At 40.9% G+C, this 21787-nt stretch overlaps 1 protein-coding gene across 4 annotated transcripts in view; it reads right to left on the bottom strand.

Annotated features, from left to right (window-relative positions):
- Positions 1–21787, bottom strand: part of IL12RB2 (interleukin 12 receptor subunit beta 2) — a 115776-nt gene that overhangs the window by 18742 nt on the left and 75247 nt on the right. For all 4 annotated transcript variants that reach the window (XM_006171404.3, XM_027769435.1, XM_027769436.1 and 1 more), the window contains exons 10-12: positions 11043–11243; positions 3949–4047; positions 3700–3858 (exon numbers count right to left, since the gene is read on the bottom strand). In XM_006171404.3, the coding sequence (XP_006171466.1) occupies positions 3700–3858; positions 3949–4047; positions 11043–11243 (459 nt within the window). The remainder of the gene's footprint in view (positions 1–3699; positions 3859–3948; positions 4048–11042; positions 11244–21787) is intronic.

The following is a 21787-nucleotide window of genomic DNA, read 5'->3' as shown; positions in this document are numbered from 1 at the left end:
CCCTGCTTTCTCTAGTAGCCAGCTAGATGGAGCCCTGTAATATGACCTCACTCTGCCTGAAGGAGCTGAGGCCTGGGCAGACACTTTAACAGCTGAGACTATGGAGCCATTTCTATATTTTACATCCCGTTGAGGAAAGTACCTTATGGAAAATTTGCAAGTCTACCCTACTCTGGTGAAATTACTTGCACAGACCTAAGCTGTAGGGTTGAGCTCAAACAACTCCCTATTCCTAAGGCAGGGGATTTAAAAATTAATTTTAGCAAGACCTTCTGCTCATCTCACCACAGCAAAACATCAACGAGCACCGGGAATCAACTGTGCAACTGTGGATGAGCATCCTTAGCTCTGGGAGGGAGAGGAGACACTGGAACAGAAGGGAAGGGATTGGTGGGCTGGCTGGGCTGATAAAGTTTACTCACTCACACACACACACACACACACACACACAGAGGTGTATTGGAAGAACGGAAATAGAAACTCTACTGGGGGGTGGGGAGAAGAGCAGTGAGGAGGGTGATAGCGTCAGCAGTTTGGTTGGCAAAAAGGCTGAGTTGTTAACAGGAGAAAGAAGTCAAGAAGTCAAGCAGGAAATACTGGTCCTGCTACCTCCGGGCTGAGATCTAAGGCAGAGATAAAGGAGACCATTCAATCCTTGGCTGTCCGAAACTTTAGACTCTGTTAGAAAGATAAAGGCACCAGGTGAGGAAGATGGGATAGTTGCCCATCATCTGAAAAGCTAGGTAGGAATGCCAAGTAGTACCAAGCGAAATAGCTACACTGTTACTGAAGTGAGTGTCTAAGCTAAGGATCTACATTGGGTTTAACAAAGGGTAGGGCAATAGTCACCCATTTGTTATCCAACAAATACTGTTTTTATTAAGTACCTGCCACGTGCCTGGCTGTCTTCTCTTGGGTCACGGGGAAAGTCATGAGGCAGTTTTGCATAGAAAAATATGTCATGACTTTTCCAACGACCCAATTGACATAGGGGAGGCAGTGGTGAGCAAATGGCCATGATTCTGCCCTTATGCTTGGAGCCTGCTGACAAAGACAACCAGGTAGTGACACAGTAGTGTGCCAAAAATATAAAAAAAAGCTAAATCCACATGGATTGAGGTGGGAAGAGCTCCAGTGTGTATTATTACTTTTTCTCCATTAGAGAAGGGTGCTTGCCATTGGTGCAGGCGGTATCAACAGACCTTGGAAAAGTGGCTGTGTAACAGTCACCCGTGGGATTTGTTAAATACGAATGCCTGGGCCACAGCTGGTTCTACAGCTCACCTCCCCTGCTTAGGCGGGGTTAGCCCGTTGGGTTTTGCTTCTACTGCCCCCTGCCTGTGACTTTAGCACTGCTGCCTGGGGAATGGTGCCGCACGCAGGTGAGAAGGAACCCCTATCTCCTCAACACTGTCCGGGTGGAGCTTCCTCTGATGCCTCTTTCCTGGTGCCTCTCTCCCTCCTGCTCACCCTACTGCCTCCTACCACTCTCTAGAAATTGTCTCTCAGAGTTCTCCAATGATTTCTGGTTGCCAAATGCAATGGGTAGTTGTAAGTCTTAGCAGTAAAAGTTATATCAGTCTTGTGTACTTCTCTATCCGCCCCCCGTTTCCCCCCACCCCAGGAGACCTTGAGCTCCCTGAAAACAGGATACAGATTTTGGTCATCAGCACATGCTTACAGAATCCAGTGCAAATTTAATCTAGATTGGTGTAATGTAGCACTGAGTCTGTATCACTCTCTCCCCTTTAAAATACCTTTACATAGACTTTTGATTCATCAAATGTGTGGCAAAATAAGGAATGTATTTTTGTCAGGATCAAGGGCCAAGTGACCGTGTTGATGAATCTGGTTGTAGACACATGTCATTTTAAGCTCTGCTGTAATGAAAATTAGTTTGAAAGCAAATTTCATATGAAAAATTCCAAATGGCCCGAGAGGAGGTCAATTGATTTGTCACTTTTTCCAAAGGGAAGCAGTTCTACCCGGTGATACATTCTGTTTATCAATGGTAGATCAGTTAAACGAATTATTATAAAGTACTGACAATGGAATAGTACAAAGCTGTTAAATAAAAACACTAAATACACACGGATTGATGTGGGAAGAGCTCCAGTGTGTATTATTATAATTATTATTATTTTAGAGAGAGATTTTTGCTATAGGGCACATGTGTTCACCAGGGAGATAGAGACAGAAAGTGAGAAGTCAACCCCTGGGGGAGATGGCCACACTGCAATCCCTTTTCCTCCATTCTCGTCTTGGGATTTTGAGCACACATGCACACACACCCAAAGTGAGTTTTAAGTTCTTGGGTCTGGGTCTTGAACTGTGGTCAACTCCATGGGAGTCCAGCAATATAACTATTACATCACCTGCTGGTTCCCAGTGTTATTATTAAGAGGTAAAAGCAAGGTATAGATCAGAATATAGCAAAAGATGTGTATATATGGAGTTTTTCCCCCTGGAAGAACAAACAAGAAACCATTAAGAGCCTATGCTGAAGAAAGGGGAAATTTTTCATCTTTCATCTTCATAAACGGTGTGAATGTGTTTTTTTCCCCATGAACAACTTGAATTTATTTACTTATTTTTTAATTAATTTTTTTTTTGGAGAGGTTTTTACTATAGGGTACGTGCGCTCGCCAGACAGACAGAGAGAAACATAGAGACAGAAAGCGAGAAATCACCACCCAGGGGGGATGGTCACACCGCAATCCCTTCTCCATTCTCCTCTCGGGATCTTGGGCACGCATGCACAAGCGCCCGGCGTGAGTTTTAAGCCACCGGATCCGGGACGCGAACCGCGATCGACTACGTGGGAGTGCAGCGACATAGCCATTATGCTAACTGCTGGTTCCCTGAACAATTTGAATTTATTACCACAGCTAATAAAGTTATCATTTTTAGAAAAGCAGTACTGCAAATTATCTAAGGTCAAGGAAGAAGGTCCATTCCTAAAGTTTCCCAGGTAGAAACACTAGTTCAGGCAGCTATCTCAGGGCAGCTCGTTACATTCTTTTTGTCCTAGTAACAGACATGAAGGAATAAAAATATTTCTTTTTTATGACAAATGTTCCCCAAAAAAACCCCAGCTGCTTTCAAAACATAGGGAAAGCCAAGTAGAAGGGGAAATAAAGTTCTGAATAAATCAAAGCTAGGAACATCAAGTCTGGCAAAGGGACTTGGAGGTGCTCTGTGATCAAGTAATTCATAAAAACCATTGGAGCCCATGCTCTAGCCTGAGTTTAATTGCTTTGGTTTTACAGTTACAGAATAATTATGGGTCATAGATTCTTACCTACGCCATGTTATATTTTATCTACCTTACGGAAAATATAATATACTGTGACCATAATTGCAAATGTAGGGATCTTAAAGTTCTCCAAATGCATTTCTTGTGAACCTCAAGGGGCCATACGGGATTGAAGTGCCTGGACCGCTTTGTCGCACCGAGAGAGCCTCGTCCATTTCCTTCATTTCTGTCTCCTTCACAATTTGCTTGGCACATAACACCTACCCAATAGCTCCCATGTGTGTATTTAGATGTCTTTCACTTTTTCACTCCAATAATCTCACACTCACTATTAAGAAGTGCCAGGCATGGTGCTAGCACTATGGGTGTGTCTGTACGTGCACACGCGTGTGCTTCCTGACATCCACATAAGAAGGGCCCACTACATTCGGGCTCACACATACCGCAGAACTGAGGCTGGGCATCAGAGTCTCGTTCCTTCCAGTAGATCCTGTAACGGAGGATGCACCCCATGTGCTCCTGGGCTGGAATGTTGTTCCACGAAATTAAAACACTCCCCTTTTCCTCTGTGATGGCATTAATCTGAGGGCCACTCAGTGGTGCTGAGAAGTAGGATACAAGAGGCTTTTGTCACCCTCTAAACGCAAATCTTTAGACTAAAGCAAATTTTGGTGAAAGGTCTTAAGACTCACCTTTATGCTTGGAGTTACCCAGGATGGAGCTGCATCCTCCTTGATCCCCTGACAGGGCACATACACGGATTTCATAACAGACGTAGGGTTTTATGTTCTCTGCAAGCAAAGGAGTTCTCTTAACAGGGGTGCCACTGGTACACCAGTACACGTTGAGTCACTAATGGAACCATTTTAATATCTGATATGGGTGCATTTCAGGCACTTCTTGCCTTGTCTTAGTTTGAAGATGGTTCAAGCACGGACTGCATTGAGAATCAAGGAATGATCTAAGTTACAAATTCTCAGCATCCTGTTGGCCAACTCACTCATGATGTGAGTTCTAGAAGTCACTGATTCCGACTTCCAAAAAAGATTAAAAAAAAAAAAATCCCCCCAAAAACAAGCAACTTGAATTCCTTTCCATATGAACAAACAGGGTCATTATGATTAAGAAGGAGACAAAAGCTATTCAAGTTCCAAGGAGGATTTCAATATAACCATACAAACACAAAAGCAGCACAGACTGCTTTTGGAAACAACAACAACAACAACAACAACAACAACTTGTCTTTAAGCAAAAATCTTTGACTTCTAGGAATAAATAATTTGCCGCTATAAGACAGTGAGCCTGGAGATTTGCAGGCATAGAACCTGAATGGCTTTTTGAATTCCAAGATGCTTATTGAGAGCTGAGAGAGCAGGCTGGATGACACAGCCAGGCCTGACTAACCTGGGCATGCTCAGTGCAACCTGACCACTTGTTCCTGTTAGATCTCAGCTGCTTCACAGCCTGGAAGATTCGGAAGATATCTGGGACCACACTTTGCCATTTTTTGTCAGTCATGAAGCTCTTGGCCAGTTCCTCTGCCCTTCTAAAACTTCTTATCTCCCTGAATCTCAGATTTCATCCTTTCTTCTTTCATTTTAAATTTGTCAGAGGGCTCATGTACCCACCAGGGAGAAAAAGAGAGAGAGAAAGTAAGAAAGCACCTCCCCGTGGGAGATGGCCATACTACAATCTCCTCTCTTCCATTTCTCCTTTTGGGATTTTGGGCACACATGCACACATGCCTGGCATGTTTATCCAGCTCTTGGGTTCAGAAATTAAATTGCACAATTGGCCATGTGGGATCCAGCCACTGCTAGCTCAAATCTCAGATTTCTGCTGCCTACAAAATAAAGGCCCTCTCATGGATACTATCCACAACAGATCTTTATATTTCAAAGGCAAATTTAAAGGAAAAAAAGAGATAACCCTTCTAGGTAATTATAATGTCAGTGGTCAAAGGAAGGACTCTTTCCAATATCGTTTAATTGACTGCCAATAGGTAGCTAGGGTGTCTTACACCTATAATTGATTAGGGTTTACTATTTTGTGTGTGTGATGGGGGAGAACATTGATAGCACGGAATAATTTACTAAACTGTGCATGTCTTATATGAAAATCCATTGTCCCTCACCTATTCCAGCCAGTGACAGCACATACAGCTTTGTCATGCAACAGTACATGCTGTCAGAAGAGATTGTGATAAGATCAAAACACATGCCATGGATAAGTTCCAATTTGAGTTCATGAACCAAGTGGAATGGAAAAAGGACACAGTCAGCTCAGTCCCATAATCCAAACATTCCTTGTGAGTGGCATCAAGACTCAGAAGCCCAAAGGGCAACATGGAACGTGGATTCATATTTCACTGGAAAGGTTTGGTGAGTAGCTTTCTGCTCCCAGTACCTAGCCTTTCTGCCCTTGGTCATGGAAGGGTCAACTAATTGCTATGGAGTTGCAGATAAGCTCACCAGGAAAATGGCTCCATTGCATTCTGCTATGCACAATCTGAGTTCAGGACAAAAGCTTTGGAAACTGCTACATCAGAAACCATGGATTTCTGCTTGTGAATCGTCTACCTTTAGTGGAAGAGGGAAGACAAAACTGCTCCATAACTCAAATGGCATTTTCCTTTCTGCCATACTAGACCTGCTAGGAAGCATGTTCCCTGGTTCTGGTCTTAAGGACTCCTGTTTTACTGACTGATTCTTATAAGAATGCTCTCTAATCATGTCTGCTCCCCACGTCAAAAACCTTCAATGGATGAAGCCCACATTCCTAAGACCTTCATTTTCTTTCAGTAGTCCAGGCTTATTTTTCAGCACTCCAATACAAATACACCTGGCACTCTTGGGTAAAGGCCTCATCTTCACGTTTATAACACATGTCTTAGGTGATCTTTCTGCTGAAAGCTAACTTCACACTTCAAGTGTAGGAGAAAGCATACATTAAGCGCTCAGTAATAAGAAGTGATCCTAAAGGTAATAAGATAAGAACATGCAGAAGAAGGCCCCAACTATTCTAGGCATCAGGGAAGGTTTCCAAGGCGACGTGATATCACATATTTGTAAAAGGAGTGGTTCTACAAGTTCAGAAGCATTTTTACCCAGATGGAACAGGACCGATGGTCTACAGCCTAGGTCTCCTCACCTACAATCCAGAAACTGGGTTAGGTTCTGGCCCATTCCCATTCCTAAATGCTCAAATCTGCCCCAGCCAGATGCTGGGAAAAGGCTGGTGAGGAAAAAATGGCAATAAATAATCTTACTGACTGAAGAGGGCCATTTGGAATTCATAATAAACATCAGGTATATAACATTTAAATGTTTATTTCTACAATGTAGCATTAGCTTACACTAATCATCAGTCAAATATTTCCAAACGGTAACTTTAATGAAGTTATTTTACTCATTAGTATATTGATCTATACAGTACATATGTAATGGATTACTTCTCAGTCATAAAGAACAACATCCTGTCATCTGACACAGGTAGATGAATCTAGAAGAAATAATTTTAAGTGAAATAAGTCAGGCTATGAAAGACAAATACCATATATCCCCACTTAACATATAGCCAATGTCCACGTCTATGGCAGAAACTGAAGGACTTAAAAGCCCAGAAATAGAGGAAGCAATGGTAAATACTAAAAGTGGCATGGGACAGTGGGTTTGGGATTCATGAGAATTGTTTTTTTTTTTTTTTGCCTTAGAGCATGTGTGCTCACTGGAGAGAGTCAGAGAGAGACAAGGAGAGGGAAAATGAGAAACCACTCCCCTTCCCCCCAGGAGGGATGGCCACACTACAACCCATTCTCTTCTATTCACCTCTTGAGATTTGGGGCACACACACACACAGCATGATTTTCAAGCCACCAAGTCCAGGACTCAAACTTTGTTCAGCCATGTGGGAGTCAAGCCCCTTAACTACTATGCCACCTGCTGGCCTCCTGGGAAATTTTTTAGTGGACACAAGATGCACGCCAATAAGGGGAGAGGCTATGGGACAGTGTACCACTGCAGAGTTAAAAATATGGACAATTTAATACAGGTTCAATAAAGAAAAAGCTAGTAGAACTACTGTCAAATGTACACAACACAATTTAATGTTTAATGTTGAAGAAGACAAATAGGTGTATATGCTAGATTTGATTAGTACACTGCATGCATGCTTTAAGAAACCAGACTAGGGGGCCAGTAGATGGCATGGTAGTTAAGGTACTGGACTCCCACATGCTGGACTCCCACATGGCTGATCATAGTTAAAGTCCCAGACCCAGCAGTTTGAAAATCAAACTGGGTGTGGTGCATGCATACCTGGACTTCCAGGAAGAGAAGGGATTTGCAGCATGGCCATGCCCCCAGTGGGGGGATTTCTCACTTTTCCTCTCACCATCTTTCTATATCTCTCTCCAGTGAGTGCACACATCCTATGGCAAAAACCTAAAACCAAACCAAATCAAACCAAAGATCATAGTAGGGGCCAGCCAGTGGCTTGGTGGTTGAGGCAGCTGAAACCTACATGGCCTACTGTGCAGTTCGAGTCCTGAACCCAGTGGCTTAAGAAACACACTGGGTGCACATGCATTCATGCTCAAAATCCCAAGAGGAGAATGGAGGATTTGAGACTGCAGTGTGGCCATCCCCCATAGGGGCGCTTTATCACTCTTTCTCTCTCTGTCTTTCCCCGGTGAATGCACATGTCCAATAGCAAATTAAATAAAACAAAACCATACTGTACCCTCAAGATATATATTAAATATATGGAAGCCAGAAATTACAACTTAAAAAATACATATATATATTATGTATGATAAAAAGAAAAGAATTTTAAAAAATGACTAAGTATGGAGACCATTCTCTCTTGTCATCTATTTTATAGTATTTGTATAGAATTACAGAATTTATAAAAGGCAGGAACTGGGGACCACATAATTCAAACTATCCCACAGGGGTAGTCCTGATACAGTTAATAGTAAGTGTTTACAATTTCAAGGCAGTTTATAGGTCAGTGAATGCTTTTTCTACCCGTTGTTTCATCTGATTTGATGGGCATAGCAATCCCGAAGGAAAACTGGTTCTACTGTAAAAACACTGAAGATAGGGAACTCACTGCCTTGAGAGGTAATCAATCGATGGTCCTATTAGAGAGCATTAAAGGCAGAAAAATTCTTTCTTGAATTGAACTTATAACCACCTTCTTATGATCCATTCAGGGCCTCAGTGCTCCCCAGAAGAACAAGAGAAGGATGCTCTTTCACATGTACACATCAAAACCAGCAATAGCCATCAAGCCACCTCAAACCCACACCCATCGAACACTCTCTTCTATAGCTTAAATGATTTCTAGGTTAAACGTTCCAGGTTCCCTCAGGCCAGTCCTATAGCCTAGTGGATAAGGGAGTTGGATCCCACACGGCCAACCACGAAACAACCATGACAGGATGGAGAAACGGAGAAGGAATGGGAGCATGACCACACCCCATTGGGGAGTACTTTCTCCCTCCATCTCTCTGTCTCTTTCTGGCGGGCACATATAGCATCTCACAATTTAAAAAAAGTTCCAGATTCCCAGTGACTTAATCATCTTGCTCTAGATGCCTGCTGCATTATCTAGGCAGTATTCCCTTTAAGGGCCGTGATTACAACTTAACCTATAGGAAGGCTGAGCGGCGTGGTTATGGAAGAGGCATGCAGCGAAGGTCAGACCCCTACATTACCATGAGGTCTGCTCTGTATATTTCACCTGTACGCATCTTGTCTCCTTAGGCAGAGCACATATATTCTCTTTGACAGGTGCAATGACTGTCATGGTGTAATAAACTATTAGGGGATGTAGAGCTTGAACATCTATTGAAATTTTAGCTCTGTTGCATTTAACTTAATGTGTGAGCACTTAAAATGTGTTAGACACCATTTAAAACATTTTCCCAAGTTAATGCAGTTAGTTCTCACAATAACCCAATGAGGTAGGTAATATTACTGCCCCCATTTTATGGATGAGGAAATGGAGGCATAGAGACGTTAAGTACATCTGCCCTGGATCACACAACTATTAGCCATAGAGCCAGGACTCAACCTAGAATGGCGGCAGAACCAGAACTTTCAACTACCATACTACACTTATGCTTAAAATCACATTAACTAAACTCCGTGTGAGCATTTTAATAAGTTTCCAGATGCTTTTTCTCACTTGATTCTAACCAGTTGATCTTAACGACTGACAGATTAGGAACCTGAGGATTCAAGACACCAGTTATCATGTGGACAACTCTGGATTGATTATCACACAACTAATAGCAGAATTGGAAATGAAATACCTTCCTTCCTCATCTGTATAACGGGCATAGTGAATTTCTTTTTTAATTTGCCAGAGGGCATGCATGCTCACCAGAGAGAGAGAGATGGGAGAAAACACTCCCCTGCCCAGGGAATGGTCACACTGCAATCTCTTTTCCTTCATTTTCCCTTCTTTTCTGGATTTTGAGCACACACATACATGCACTCAGCATGTTTTTAAGCTGCTGGGTCCAGAACTTGAACTGTGCAATTGGCCATGTGGGATCCAGCTTTCTTAACCACCAAGCCACAGGCTGCCCAGGCATAATGACTTTTACTGCATGTGATTTATTCTGTGTTAAATGAATTTCCAAAGATAAAGGTGCCTATCACACCGAGAAGTTACTTGGCACTCAGCCGTACTTGTTTGGTCCAATTGTTTGATCCAATGATTTATCTTCTTATTGGCACTGTGGGTCATGGGTTTTCCATAAATACTGGTGTTTTAGTCTCCCAGTTGTGCTTCCACAGCGGCCGTGGGACTTTGAGGTTCTGCCTTAGTGGGCTCTAGATCATTACCGTCTCGCTTATCACCTACCTATAGTTGAAGGCAGGGTTCTGAGTTCCCGTCAGCAGTTTCCCAAACAAATGTGAACTTAGGCCTCCAGAAGAAAGGTGGACAATTAAATTAGTACCTGAAATCAGGACAGCAGATGCTTTTTCTCACTTGATTCTAACCAGTTGATCTTAACGACTGACAGATTAGGAACCTGAGGATTCAAGACACCAGTTATCATGTGGACAACTCTGGATTGATTATCACACAACTAATAGCAGAATTGGAAATGAAATACCTTCCTTCCTCATCTGTATAACGGGCATAGTGAATTTCTTTTTTAATTTGCCAGAGGGCATGCATGCTCACCAGAGAGAGAGAGATGGGAGAAAACACTCCCCTGCCCAGGGAATGGTCACACTGCAATCTCTTTTCCTTCATTTTCCCTTCTTTTCTGGATTTTGAGCACACACATACATGCACTCAGCATGTTTTTAAGCTGCTGGGTCCAGAACTTGAACTGTGCAATTGGCCATGTGGGATCCAGCTTTCTTAACCACCAAGCCACAGGCTGCCCAGGCATAATGACTTTTACTGCATGTGATTTATTCTGTGTTAAATGAATTTCCAAAGATAAAGGTGCCTATCACACCGAGAAGTTACTTGGCACTCAGCCGTACTTGTTTGGTCCAATTGTTTGATCCAATGATTTATCTTCTTATTGGCACTGTGGGTCATGGGTTTTCCATAAATACTGGTGTTTTAGTCTCCCAGTTGTGCTTCCACAGCGGCCGTGGGACTTTGAGGTTCTGCCTCAGCAGGCTCTAGATCATCACCGTCTCGCTTATCACCTACCTGTAGTTGAAGGCAGGGTTCTGAGTTCCTGTCAGCAGTTTCCCAAACAAATGTGAACTTAGGCCTCCAGAAGAAAGGTGGACAATTAAATTAGTACCTGAAATCAGGGCAGACAGACTGGAGGGGGGCCTTCGCAGCCAGTTTAGAGGAGGCTGTGTGTCAGTCCCTGGATGGAGCTCCCTCCATTCCACCACATACTCCCGAACGGCAGAGGCGGCTTTCCTAGGAGGCTGCCAAGTCACCACCATTTTGTCGATGCCCTCTGAGTTTGCAGAGACCTCATGAGGAGCCAGCAGCCCTTTAGGAGGGATAAAAGAGAAGGGACAGCATCAGAGTGGGTAAAGACAGAAAAAACCTTAGCTCAACAGAATAGAGTTTTAGAGGAATTTGTCGGGTCGTCAGAAAAATCATGACACATATTTGCATAGAAAAATACGTCATGACTTTTTCGATGACCCAGTATTTATTTTTAAGGACTTGGGGCCACAGACTTAAGTCTATCTTACTTCTCAGGTCGTGGAGAACCAATATCATCAGCTTGTGCAAGGTATAGTATTATTTGTAGAATTCTTTTTCCCTTTATCTTCCATTCCTCTTTTCATCCTGTGCCCCCAAAAGTGCCAACTCCAGTGCATGCATCCTTCTAATTCACCTTTTTTTTTTTTCTGGAGAGGTTTTTGCTATAGGGAGTGTGTGCTCCCCAGAAAGACAGAGAGAGACAGAGAGAAAGAAAGTGAGAAATCACCCCCCAGGGGGGATGGCCACGTGGCAATCCTGTCTCCTCCATTCTCCTCTCGGGATCTTGAGCACGCAGGCACACGCACCTGGTGTGAGTTTTAAGTCACGGAGTCTGGGACTTGAACCACAGTCGACTACATGGGAGTCCAGCGACGTAGCCATTACGCCATCTGCTGGCTCCTCTAATTCACTTTTTAAATGTTTGCTTTGACATATGTATGAATCCTTGAACATTATAGTGTTGCTTTGTTGCTTTCATAAAACATATTGGAAGACAAATCTAAGGCTTTTTCTAACTTTTTTTTTATTTCACATTTCTGGGATATATCTATTTTGCTGCTGTATATAAATTCAGGACATTTCTTCAGACTGCTGCTTAAACCCCTCCCTTGTCTAGTCTCTAAGGGACAACAGAGGTTCTTTCCAACTCTTTGGTAACACAAACGAGGATGCAACAAATATTCTCTTGTATGTCCTCTTGTGTGCCTGTCTAAGAGTGTTTCTGAATACACAGACATGCACAGACATGCTCGAATCTAGGGCAGACTCATATATTATATTGCATCCTGCCAGACCTCCAGACATGCACAGACATGCTCGAATCTAGGGCATATATATTATATTGCATCCTGCCAGACCGCTAACAGCCAGTTGACACTCCAACAATGAACACATGGAGGTTCTCATTTCTTTACCAAGACTTGGTATTTTTCTGACTTTGAAATTTTTGTCAATGTGGTATATGTAAAGTGTTGAGTTAAATGAATTCCCAAAGTGGTATTTAATTCTAGTCGTATTTTCTTTTTCTGATTTTTTTTTATGAGGCTGAGCTTATCTTCATATATTGCTCACTATTTGATTTTCCCTTCTGAGAACTGCCTATTCATATACTTGGCTCATTTTTTTCCTACTGAGTTTCCTGATTTCTCTCTGATGTGCAGAAATAGCTTTGATTGTCTAGCTATGAATCACTTTATCAGTTTTCAATACTCTCTCACTCCAGTCCGTCACGTCCCTGATAACTTTTGTGATGTGCTTGCTGTACCTATATAGCTACTTTGATGTTGGGACATGTATTCACAGTTGGTGCATTTTGAGTCCTGTTTGTGAAATCCTTCCATCTCCAGGCCATAAAGATACTCAGCTACATTTTTTCCTATTGCCTTTTAGTTTTACCTTTCACATTTGAGCATTTAATCCAAATATAGCTAAAAGGGTTTTTTCCTCTCCTTTTTAATTTCTTATTTTTTCCACATGGTAAGTCAACTTTTCCAAATGTCATCACATCTGGCACCTCATTCCTAACATATATCACGTTCCATAAAGTCATGGATCTGAGTCCAAGGATCTGAGTATCGGCCTCTTTACCAGAAAAAACATCACTAGGCTTTGTTAACCTCTGGATTTCAGGCAAAAGAAGAGGGGTCTTTTCTTTTTGCTCTTCCTTTGTCAAAATGGTCATAGATATTTATGAAACTTCATTCTTCCATATAGCTTTTAGAATCACTTTGTCAGAGTTCCCCCAAAATTCCAGCTGATGGTTTTGTTGGAATAATATTAAATGTATAGTTTAATTCAGGAAGAATTGATAGTGTTATGATGTTAAATATCCCACTTGTAAATATGCTGTTTCACTGAAATTATTTAGATATTCTTTTATTTTTTAAATTTATTTTTTAAAATTATTTTATTTAGCTTTTATTTCTTATTTATTTATTTTATTTGGCCAGAGAGGGACAGAGCGAGAGAGAGGAAAGTGAGAAAGCAAGCCAATAAGTCTGGGATTTGAACCCTGGTGGGCCATGTGGGAGTCCAGTGCCCTTAACTACCACACCACCTGCTTTTTATATTTTTTTATGGGGCATTAAAAACTCCTCCTTAAAGGGGCTAGCTCCATAGCACAGTGGGTTAAGGCATGGTACATGTCCAACTGCAGTTCAAGCCCCAGTCCTGGGGGCTTGAACTCTCGATACATGTGTGTACATGCCCAAGATCCTGAGAAGTTGGAGAAATGGAGGAGGACGGATTGTGGTATGACCATGTCTCTCTCTGTCAAACACTCTGCCAAACACACATTGCCCTATAACTAAAAAAAAAAAAAAGAAAGAAAGAAAGAAATGAGATTTTTGCTATAGGGCATGTGCACTTGCTAGAGAGACAGAGACAGTAAAAGGGAAATTGAGAAATCACCCCCCGGGGGGATGGCCATACTGCAATTCCTTCCCCTCCATTTTCCTCCTAGGATTTGGGGCACACACAACATGTGCCGAGCATGAGCCACTGGGTCCAGGACACAAACTGTGGTTGGCTATTCGGGAGTCCAGCACCTTAACCACTATGCCGCTTGTTGGCCCTGGCACTAAATAGTTCCTCTACATCTGATGAGAGCATACCCTTTTTGGTGTTTTCATTCAGTATTAATATGACGAATTACACTGATGTTTTCTGATATTGATTCATCCTTATATTCTTGGGATCAACCTTACTTCATCATTATGTACTTTTTAAAATATATAATTTGGGCTGAGATTGTTTAAAAAAATAGACTTTATTTTTTAGAAACAGTTTTGGTTCACGACAACTTTGAGCAAGAGGTAAAGATATTTAGCATATATTCTCTGCTCCTATTGCTCACAGCCTTCTCCATTATCAAAATCCTGTACCCCAGTGGCTTATTTGTTACAGTGGAAGAACCAGTTTACATTAGGGATCACTCTTGGTGGTGTATATTCTATGGGTTTTGACAAACATATCATGAGATGTATCTACAATTATAGTTTCATACTGATGTGTTTCTCTGCCCTACCCATTCTCTGTGCTCCACCTTTGTTTTGGGGGAGAGGTTTTTGCTATAGGGCACATGAGCTTGCCAGAAAGAGAGAGACAGACAGACAGAAAGAAAGTGAGAAATCACCCCCCCAGGGGGGATGGCCATGCTGCACGCCCTTCTCCTCTTGGGATCTTGGGCACCCAGGTACACATGCCCGGCATGAGTTTAAGCCACTGGGTCTGGGACTTGAACCATGGTCAGTTGACTACACGGGAGTCCAGCAACATAGCCATTACACCAACTGCTGGTCCCGTCCCACGTGCTCCAATTTATCCTTCCTACCCTCCAACTCTTGGTGATCACTGAGTATTTTATCATCTCCATAAATCTGCTGTTCCAGAATGTCAGATGGTTGGGCTCATACAGTATGTAACCTTTTCAGATTGGATTCTTTCACTTAGCAGTACGTATTTAGGGTTCCTACATGGCTTTTCATGGCTTAAGAGCTCATTGCTTTTTGTTTGTTTGTTTTTTGTTTTAGCCATATGATGTGTACTTTCTCTGGAGAGAGACAGAGAGACTGAGAGAAGAAGCTAAGAAATCATCTCCTGGGAAGATGGATACCCTGCAATTCCTCTACTCCATTCTCCCCTGGGGACTCTGGGCATGCATGCACATGTGCCCAGTGTGATCTTCAAGCTATCAGGTCCAGAGCTCATTTCTTTTTATTGCTCAATAATATGTAACTGTCTAGAAGTATCACCATTTATTCATCCACTCATCTACTGAGTATCTTGCATTTCTTCTTCTCCCCCAAGTTTCAACAATTACAAATAAAACTATTATAATTCATGTGCAGGTTTTTACATAAACTTAAGTTTTGAACTCATGTGGGTAAATGCCAAGGAGGATGATTGCTGGATTATTTGGTAAGACGTGTTTAGTTCTGTGAGAAACTGCCAAACTGTTCTCCAAAGTGGCTATACTACTTTACATTCCCATCACCAGCCAATGAGGGTTTTTGTTGCTCCACAGCCTTGCCAACATTTCGTGTGCTTTGGATTTTGGCCATTCTAATAGGTGTAGAGTAGTATCTCATTGTTGCTTTCATTTTTAATAGTTTATTGGTATATCATGTTGAGCAACCTTTCATATGCTTATTCCCCATATTCTTTGGTGAGGTGTCAATCAGATCTTTTGCCTGTTTTTCACTTGATTGTTCAGTTTCTCATTTATAAGTTTTAAGAGTTTTGGTATATTTTTGGATATATACACCTTTGTCAGGTATGGCTTTTGAAAATATCTTCTTCAGTCTGTGGCTTGTCTTATTCTCTTGACAGTGCCTTTCTTAGAGCACAGGTTTTTAGTTTTAATGGCGTTTAGCTTATCAATTCTTTATTTAATGGGCTATGCCTTTGGCATTGTATCTAAAAAGTCATCACTATACCTAAGGTCATTTCTCTTGTTCTCTCTTCAAAGTGTTACAGTTTTTCATTTTATAGTTAGGTCTATGATATACTTCAAGCTCATTTTTATAGAGTTAAGCTCTATGTCTAAATTCACTTCTAGCATTTGTTGAAATAGCGATTTTTGTTCCATCATATTGCCTTTGCTCTTTTGTCAAAGGTCAGTTGGACATATTCATGTTGGCCTGTTTCTGGGTTCTCTATTCTGCCCCATCTACCCATTTGTCTAGTCTTTCCCCAGTATGACACTGTCTTGATTACTGTAGCTTTAGAGTAAGTCTTGAGGTCAGGGAGTGTCTGTACCCCAACTTTGTTCTTCATTATTACATTGGCTATTCTGGGTCTTTTGGCACTCTATATTTTAGACTCAGTTTGTCAATATAACCAAATGATTGGCTGAGATTTTGTTTGGTATTATGTTGAATACACAGATTCAGTTGGGGAAAAATGACATCTTGACAATGTTGAGTCTGTCAATCTGCAAACGTGGATTCTCTGTGTTTGGTACTTCTTTGATTCTTTTGAATCAGAGTTCTGTAGCTTTCCTCATGTAGATCTTGTAATTATTTTGTTAGGCTTACACCTAGTTGTTTTACTTTTTGAGATGTTAATGTAAATGGTATTGTAATTTTTTTTTGGGGGGGGGAGAGGTTTTTGCTATAGGGCACATGCGCTCATCAGAAAGATAGAGAGAGACAGAGAGACAGAAAGCAAGAAATCACCCCACAGGGGGGATGGCCACACTGCAATCCCTTCTCCTCCATTCTCCTCTCAGGATCTTGGGCACGCACACACACACGCCCGGCATGAGTTTAAGCCACTGGGTCCAGGACTCGAACTGCGGTCTACTACATGGGAGTCCAGCGATGTAGCCATTACGCTAACTGCTCGTCCCATGTAAATGGTATTGTATTTTTAATTTTAAAATCAATACATTCGTTGTTGGCATGTGGTAAAGTGATTGACTTTTATTTTTTAACCTTATATCCTACAAACTCATCTGTCATAATTGGCACTTCAGGAGGGTATTTTGTTGTTATTGTCTGAATTTTCAACACATATAATTATGTCAACTGCAAACAAAGATAGTTTAGTTTCTTTCTTCCCAAACTTTATACCTTTTGTTTCTTTTCTTTTTTGGTCCTACTGCTTTAGCTAGAACTCATAGTATGCTATTGAAAAGCAATAGTAAGGGACCAGAAGATGGAGTAGTGGTTATGTCACTGGACTCCCACATGGCCAACTGCAGTTCAAGTCTTGGACCCAGTGGCTTCAAACTCAAACCAGGCACATGTGCATGCACACCTAAGATCCCAGGAGGGGAATGGAGGAGGAGGGATTGCAGCATGGCCAACCCCTGCCCCAGGGGGGGATTTCTCACTTTCCTTCTCACTGTTTCTGACTCTCTCTCCTTAAGGCAAAAACCTCTAGAAAAGAAAAGAAAGGAAAAAGAAAAGCAAAAGGGGACATCCTTGCTTTGTTCCTGGAAAACTTTCAGTTCCTCACAATTAAATATGATGTTAGCTGTAGGGTGTTTATGTAGGTATTCTTTTTTTTTTTTTCCCAGAGGTTTCTGCCGTGCACTCACCAGAAAGACAGAGAAAGACAGAGAGACAGAAAGTGAGAAATCACTCACCAAGAGGGATGGTCATGCCACAATCCCTTCTCCTCCATTCTCCTCTCGGGATCTTGAGCACACATGCACATGCGCCTGGCATGAGTTTAAGCCACCAGGTCCTGGATTCGAACCATGGCCAACTACATAGGAGTCCAGCAATATAGCCATTACACCAACTGCTGGTCCCTATGTAGGTATTCTTATCAAGCTGATAAAGTTCCCCTCTATTTCTAGTTTGCTGAGAGGCTTTCTAGCCTACTGAAATGATGGACTAGATTAATTTATTTTTGAATGCTGTACAGCTTTGCATACCTGGAATAAATCCCACTTGGTTATAGTGTATAATTCTTTTTATCCACTGTTGAATTCAATAAGCTAATATTTTGTTAAGAATTTTTGCATCTTTGTTTCTGAGAAATACTGGTTTGGTTTTATTTTTATTTTTATTTTTTTTGTTTTGTTTTGTTTTGTTTTTTCTTCCTTGTAATGTCTCTGGTTTTGGTATTCAGGTAATACTGACCTGACAGGAGTTAGAAAGTGTTCCCTCTTGGGGCCAGAAGGTGGCGTAGTGGTTAAGAGTGCTAGACTCCCATATGGCCAACCACAGTTCGAGTCCTGGACCAGGCAGTTTGCTTTCTCACTTTCTCTCTTTCTCACTCACTCTGTCCCTCTCTGGTCAAATTGAAGTATATAAATAAATAAAATATAATAAAATAAAATAGACTTTTTTAAAAAAGAAAGTATTCCTTCTTTTCTTCTGGAAGAGATTATAAAGATTTAGTATAATTTTTTTCTTTATGTGGTTGGTGGAATTCATCAGTGAATCCATATGGGCTTGGTTCTTTCTGCTTTGAAAGGTTATTAATTCATTTTTAAATTGATATAGGCCTAAGCAAATGATTTCTTCTTGGGTTGGTTTTCAAAGGTTGTACCTTTCGAAGAATTGGTCCATTTCATCTAGGTTATCAAGTCCGTGGACACAGAGCTTTTCATAGTATCCACTCACAGATATATATAGTTTGTTTGTTTGTTTTTTGGGGGGGTCAGAGGGCATATGTGCTCACCAGAGAAAGACAAAGAGAGAGGGGAGAAATTACCCCCCACCAAGATGTGGTCACATCATAATCCTCTCTCTTTCATTTTTCTATCCTGTTGGGCACACATGCATGTGCACTCAGTGTGTTTTTCAAGCTGGTGGGGCTGGGATTTGAACTGCAGTAAGCCATATTGGATCTGGCTCCCTTAGCCACTAGGTTATGATGCTGGTTCAGCTTTCAAACATATGCATGTTTTAAAAATTCTTGATGAAGTGTGTGTGTGCATGCACGTGCATGGGCATGCACGTGGGAATGAGAGAAAGAACTGGGCCCCTTCAGATGCCCTTTCTTCAGTCCTCCAGCCCACTTGATTTGGGGCAATCATGTGTGCACCCAACATGTTTTGGGCTCATTGGACTGGGAATTCAAACTGCAGTCACCATGTGTGATCCACCTTCTCTTGAGCGGTGCATGACAACTGCACCACAGAGCTGGCCCTCAAAGAACCAGCTTTTGTTTTCAATTGATTTTATCTCTTGGTTCCCATTTTCAATTTCATTGACTTCTGCTTTAATTGTGTATGTGTGTGTGTTTTTTCTTTTAATTTGCTTAGGGCATGGGCACCCACCAGAGAGAGATGGGGGAGGGAAGAGAGAAAAAGAGAGGAAGAAAGTGAGAAATCATCTCCCAGGGAGGATGGCCATGCTGCAATCCACTCTCCTCCATTCTCCTCTTGGGAGTTTGGTCGTGCACGCACACATGGCCAATATGCTTCCCAAGCCACTGCGTCTGGGACTCAAACCATGCAGCTGACCTTGTGGGATCCAGTCACTCCAACCACCATGCCACTCACTGTCCCTCTGCTCTAATTTTCATTATTTCTTATTTCTGTTTACTTTGGATTTAATTTGATCCTCTTTTTCTATTTGCCTAAAGTGGACATTTATATCAGGGGTTGAGAAAGTCATTTTTCTGTTTTTCTATGCAAAAATGTTTCATAAATTTCCCAACAATCCAATATTATTAACTTGAGATCTTTTTATAAAAGAATTATTTTATTTAACTGTTATTTATTTAATTTTGACCAGAGAGAGACAGAGTGAGTGAGTGAGAAAGAGAGAGAGAGAGAGAGAGAGAGAGAGAGAGAGAGAAAGTGAGGAAACAAGCCACCAGGTCTGGGACTCGAACCGTGTGAGGGTTCAACACCCTTAACCACCATACCACATGCTGGCCTCTTAGATCTTCTTTTTCAATGTATGCATTCAATGCTATGAATTTTTCTCTAAGCACCACTTTTGCTGTGTCTCATAAATTTTCATCAGAATACTTTCATTTAGTTCAAAATAGTTTACATTTTCTCTTGAAGTTTATTCTTTGACCTGTGTGCCATTTAGAGGTATGTCATTTAATCTCCAAGTATTTTGAGATTTTTCAAATTGCCTTTCTGTTACTAGTTTCCAGCTTAACACCATTGTGTTCTAAGAGCAGACACTGAATGGTTTCTATTTTATTATACTTGTTCAGGTGTATTTTATACCCACAGGTCTATCTCAGTGGCTGTCCCATGTGAGCACAGGAAGAATGTGCATTCTGGAGTCCTTGGATGAAGTAGCCTGCAATTGCCAGTTATATTTAGTTGATCGATGGTGCTATTGAATTTAGTCATGCTCTAATGATTTTCTGTCTGCAGGATTTGACCATTTCTGATAGACAAGCACTGAAGTCTACAACTATAATAGACAATTTATCTATTGGGTTATTGGAAAAACCATGATGCATTTTGCACTGAAAAAATACATCATGACTTTTTGTCTCATATATTTTAATATTCTGTTGTCAGGCTCATACATATTAAAAATTGTTACATCTTCTTGGAGAATTGACCTCTTTCTCACTATGTAATGTCCCTCTTTATCACTGATAATTTCTTTGCTTTTAAGTTTATTCTGTCTAAAAAAAATATGACTAATCCAGTTTTCTTTTCATTAAGGTTAACATGGTCTATCTTTCTTCTTTTCTTTACCTTAAATCTACATGTGTCTATTGAAAGTGTGTTTCTTGTAAACAACATATATTGGGTCATCGTTTTGATGCACTCTGATAATTGCTTTCTTTTAATTGGTATATTTAGGACATTGACAGTCCACATGATTATTGATACAGTTTGATTAATATTTACCAAATTTGTTACTGTTTTGTACTCGTTGTCCTTGTATTTAGTGTCTTTTGTTTTCCATTCTTTTTCTGCCTTTTGTGTTTTAATTGCTCACTTTGTATGACTCTTCCTCTATTCACTTGTTTAGCATATCAGTCATACTTTATAAACTTAGTTCTCGTCCTATTGTTTGCAATATACATTTACAACTAATCCATTTCCAAATAATTATTTATTTAAATTTTTAATTATTATTATTAAATTTGATCAGAGAGAGAGAGAGAGAGACAGAGAGAAAGAAAGCTGCCAGGTGCAGGATTTGAACCATGGAAGACCATGTGGGGGTCCAGCACCTTAACTACCATGCCACCTGCTACCCCCCCCAAATCCAGTTTGAAATAACACTATACTGCTTCATGGTTAGTGACAGCACTTTATAATACAAAATATTCTTAATTTCTCCTTCCTATCCCTTGTAGCATTGCTATTACTAACTTTACTTTTATTTATGAGTGCACACAATAATTTATACAAGCATATATAATCAAGTAAATTGTTACTATGATTATATCAAAACAGTAACAGATCAATTAAGAATAAGAATAATTAGGGGCCAGCAGGTGACGTGGTGATTAAAGACACTGGATTCCCACATGGCCGACTGCGGTTTGAGTACAGAGTCCCAGACCTGTTGGCTTGATTTCTCCCTTTCCCTTTCTCTCTCTCTTTCTCTCTCTGGTAAAATAATAATAATTATAATAACAAGTGGAATTAAATGAATAATTATTTGAAAAAAGAGTAAGACTAATTAAAATTTGTATTTTTACCTTCACTTATTCCTTCCCTGCTGAATTTCTGACCTGCATCATTTTCCTTCTCTCTTAAGAACTTCATTCAACATTTCTCACAAAGCAGGTCTATTAGCAACAACTTCTTTCATTTTTGGTTTGTCTGATAGAGTATTTACTTCTCTTTCATTATTGAGGGATCATTTACAAGGTTCAGAATTCTAGGGTGGTGAGGGTTCTTCTCTCAGTACTTTAAATATTTCACTCTAC

The sequence above is a fragment of the Tupaia chinensis genome, unplaced genomic scaffold (assembly GCF_000334495.1).
Source record: "Tupaia chinensis unplaced genomic scaffold, TupChi_1.0 Scaffold149502_1, whole genome shotgun sequence".
In the NCBI taxonomy this organism is placed as follows: domain Eukaryota; kingdom Metazoa; phylum Chordata; class Mammalia; order Scandentia; family Tupaiidae; genus Tupaia; species Tupaia belangeri.
Note: the sequence above shows the minus strand (reverse complement) of the source record. Positions and strands in the feature narration are given on the sequence as shown.